At 62.1% G+C, this 3,733-nt stretch overlaps 1 protein-coding gene across 1 annotated transcript in view; it reads left to right on the top strand.

Moving 5' to 3' along the window:
- NPR1 (natriuretic peptide receptor 1) overlaps nt 1-3,733 on the top strand; it is a gene marked incomplete at its 3' end in the record, with an annotated part of 47,917 nt that overhangs the window by 10,006 nt on the left and 34,178 nt on the right. The window contains exon 2 of the mRNA XM_014961411.1: nt 3-202. Coding sequence (XP_014816897.1) covers nt 3-202 — 200 coding nt within the window. The remainder of the gene's footprint in view (nt 1-2; nt 203-3,733) is intronic.

Below are 3,733 nucleotides of genomic sequence, written 5' to 3'. Positions count from 1 at the left end.
AGTCGTGTACGTGTGCTGTGCCCCCGAGACGCTGCGGGAGCTGATGCTGCAGGCGGGCAGGGAAGGGCTGACGCGCGGCGACTACGCCTTCTTCTACATCGACATCTTCGGCGCCAGCCTGCAGGGCGCCCGCTTCCCCGACCCCCGCCGGCCCTGGCACCGGGGGGACCCACACGACGCCAGCGCCCGCCAGGCCTTCCAGGTGAGCCATGGGGGTCCCCCCCCGCACACGCGTGTGCACGCACGGGGACGTCGCCCACTCACATGGACGTGGACGCGGGTATAGACGTCCCACACGTGGGCATGGGCACGGGCACCCACTCGCATGTCCATGGGCACAGGCACCCACCACACACACGTGTGCTTGTACAGGGGTGTGGGTACCCACTACACACATGCGTGTGCATGTACATGGGCGTGGGTATCCACCACACACGCGTGTGCACGCACGGGGACGTCACCCACTCACATGGATGTGGATGCGGGTATAGATGCCCCAGGCGTGGGCATGGGCACGAGCACACATATGTGTGTGCGTTGGCATGGGCACCCACTCGCATGTCCATGGGCACCCACTTGCATGTCCATGGGCACAGGCACCCGCTGCACACGCGTGTGCACACACGGGGACGTCGCCCACTCACATGGACGTGGACGCGGGTATAGACGCCCCATGCGTGGGCATGGGCATGGGCACAGGCACCCACTCGCATGTGTGTGGGCACAGGCACTCACCGCACACACGTGTGCATGTACATAGGTGTGGGTATCCACCACACACGTGTGTGCACGCCTGGGGACATTGCCCACTCACATGGACGTGGGTATAGATGCCCCAGGCGTGGGCATGGGCATGAGCACACATATGTGTGTGCGTTGGCATGGGCACCCACTCGCATGTCCATGGGCACCCACTTGCATGTCCATGGGCACAGGCACCCGCTGCACACGCGTGTGCACACACGGGGACGTCGCCCACTCACATGGACGTGGACGCGGGTATAGACGCCCCATGCGTGGGCATGGGCATGGGCACAGGCACCCACTCGCATGTGTGTGGGCACAGGCACTCACCGCACACACGTGTGCATGTACATAGGTGTGGGTATCCACCACACACGTGTGTGCACGCCTGGGGACATTGCCCACTCACATGGACGTGGGTATAGATGCCCCAGGCGTGGGCATGGGCATGAGCACACATATGTGTGTGCGTTGGCATGGGCACCCACTCGCATGTCCATGGGCACCCACTCGCATGTCCATGGGCACAGGCACCCACTGCACACGCGTGTGCATGCACGGGGACATCACCCACTCACATGGACGTGGCTGCAGGTATAGGTGCCCCAGGCGTGGGCATGAGCAGGGGCACACATATGTGTGTGCGTGGGCATGGGCATGAGCACACATATGTGTGTGCGTTGGCATGGGCACCCACTCGCATGTCCATGGGCACCCACTTGCATGTCCATGGGCACAGGCACCCGCTGCACACGCGTGTGCACGCACGGGGACGTCGCCCACTCACATGGACGTGGCTGCACGTATAGGCGCCCCAGCTGTGGGCATGAGCAGGGGCACACGTATGTGTGTGTGTGGGCACAGGCACTCTCCGCACACGTGTGTGCGTGTACATGGGCGTGGGTACCCGCTGCACACACACGTGTGCACAGACGGGGACATCGCCCACCCACATGGATGTGGCCACAAGTATAGATGCCCCACGCGTGGGCATGGGCACAAGCACACATATCTGTGTGCGTGTACATGGGCATGGGTACCCGCCACACACGTGTGTGTGCATGTACATGGGCATGGGCACCCACTGCACATGCGTGTGCACACCTGGGGACATCACCCACCCACCTGGACATGGCCACAGGTATAGATGCCCCAGGTGTGGGCATGGGCACAGGCACCCACAGCACACGCATGTGCATGTACATAGGTGTGGGTATCCACCACACACGTGTGTGCACGCCTGGGGACATTGCCCACTCACATGGACGTGGCTGTGGGTATAGATGCCCCAGGCGTGGGCATGAGCAGGGGCACACATATGTGTGTGCGTGAGCATGGGCACCCACTCGCATGTCCATGGGCACCCACTTGCATGTCCATGGGCACAGGCACCCACCACACACGTGTGTGCATGTACATGGGCATGGGTACCCACCACACATGTGTGTGTGCATGTACATGGCCGTAGGCACCCACCACACACGCGTGTGCGTGCATGGAGACATCACCCACCCACTTGAATGTGGACGCAGGTATAGACACCCCATGCATGTGCATGGGCACAGGTACCCACTGCACACGCGTGTGCATGTACATGGGCATGGGCACCTACCGCACATGTGTGTGCACCTGGGGACATTGCCCACCCACCTGGACGTGGGTATAGATGCCCCAAACATGTGTATGAAAATGGGCACCCACTCACGTGTACATGGGCACAGGCACCCACCACACACACATGTGCATATACATGGGCATGGGTACCCACCACACACATGTGTGTGCATGTACATGGACATGGGCACCCGCCACACACGCATGTGCATGCACAGGGACATCGCCCACCCACGTGGACATAGCCATGGGTATAGATGCCCAACGCGTGTGCATGGGCACGGGCACACATATGTGTGTGCGTGGGCATGGGCACCCACTTGCATATCCATGGGCACAGGCACCCACTGCACACGCGTGTGTGTGTACATGGGCATGGGCACCCACTGCACACACGTGTGCGCACCTGGGGACATTGCCCACCCACCTGGACGTGGGTATAGGTGCCCCAAACATGTGTATGAGAATGGGCACCCACTCGCATGTGCATGGGCGCAGGCACCCACCGCACATGTGTGTGCATGTACATGGGTGTGGGTACCCGCCACACACGTGTGTGTGCATGTACATGGGCGTGGGTACCCGTCACACACATGTGTGCACGCACAGGGACATCGCCCACCCACCTGTATGTGGCCACGGGTATAGAAGCCCCACGTGTGTGCGTGGGCACGGGCACTCGCATATGCATGGGCACAGGCACCCACTGCACACACACGTGTGCATGTACATGGGCATGGGTACCCACCACACACATGCGTGTGCATGTACATGGGCGTGGGTACCCACCACACACGCGTGTGCACGCACGGGGACGTCACCCACTCACATGGATATGGATGCGGGTATAGACGTCCCACACGTGGGCATGGGCACGGGCACCCACTCGCATGTCCATGGGCACAGGCACTCACCACACACGTGTGTGCATGTACATGGGCACCCACCACACACGCGTGTGCACGCACGGGGACGTCACCCACTCACATGGATGTGGATGTGGGTATAGATGCCCCACGCGTGGGCATGAGCAGGGGCACACATATGTGTGTGCGTGGGCATAGGCACCCACTCGCATGTCCATGGGCACCCACTTGCATGTCCATGGGCACAGGCACCCACTGCACACGCGTGTGCACGCACGGGGACGTCGCCCACTCACATGGACGTGGACGCGGGTATAGGTGCCCCACGCGTGGGCATGAGCAGGGGCACACATATGTGTGTGCGTGGGCACGGGCACCCACTCGCATGTCCATGGGCACAGGCACCCACCGCACACACGTGTGCATGGGCTCAGACACCCACCCACGTGTGTGCAAGGACATGGGCATGGGCACCCACTCTGATGTGCACGGCCCCCGTTGTCCCCCCC

Source organism: Calidris pugnax, unplaced genomic scaffold (assembly GCF_001431845.1).
Source record: "Calidris pugnax isolate Ruff unplaced genomic scaffold, ASM143184v1 scaffold516, whole genome shotgun sequence".
Lineage (NCBI taxonomy): Eukaryota > Metazoa > Chordata > Aves > Charadriiformes > Scolopacidae > Calidris > Calidris pugnax.
The sequence above is the reverse complement of the archived record's forward strand: the minus strand, read 5'-3'. Positions and strand labels throughout refer to the sequence as shown.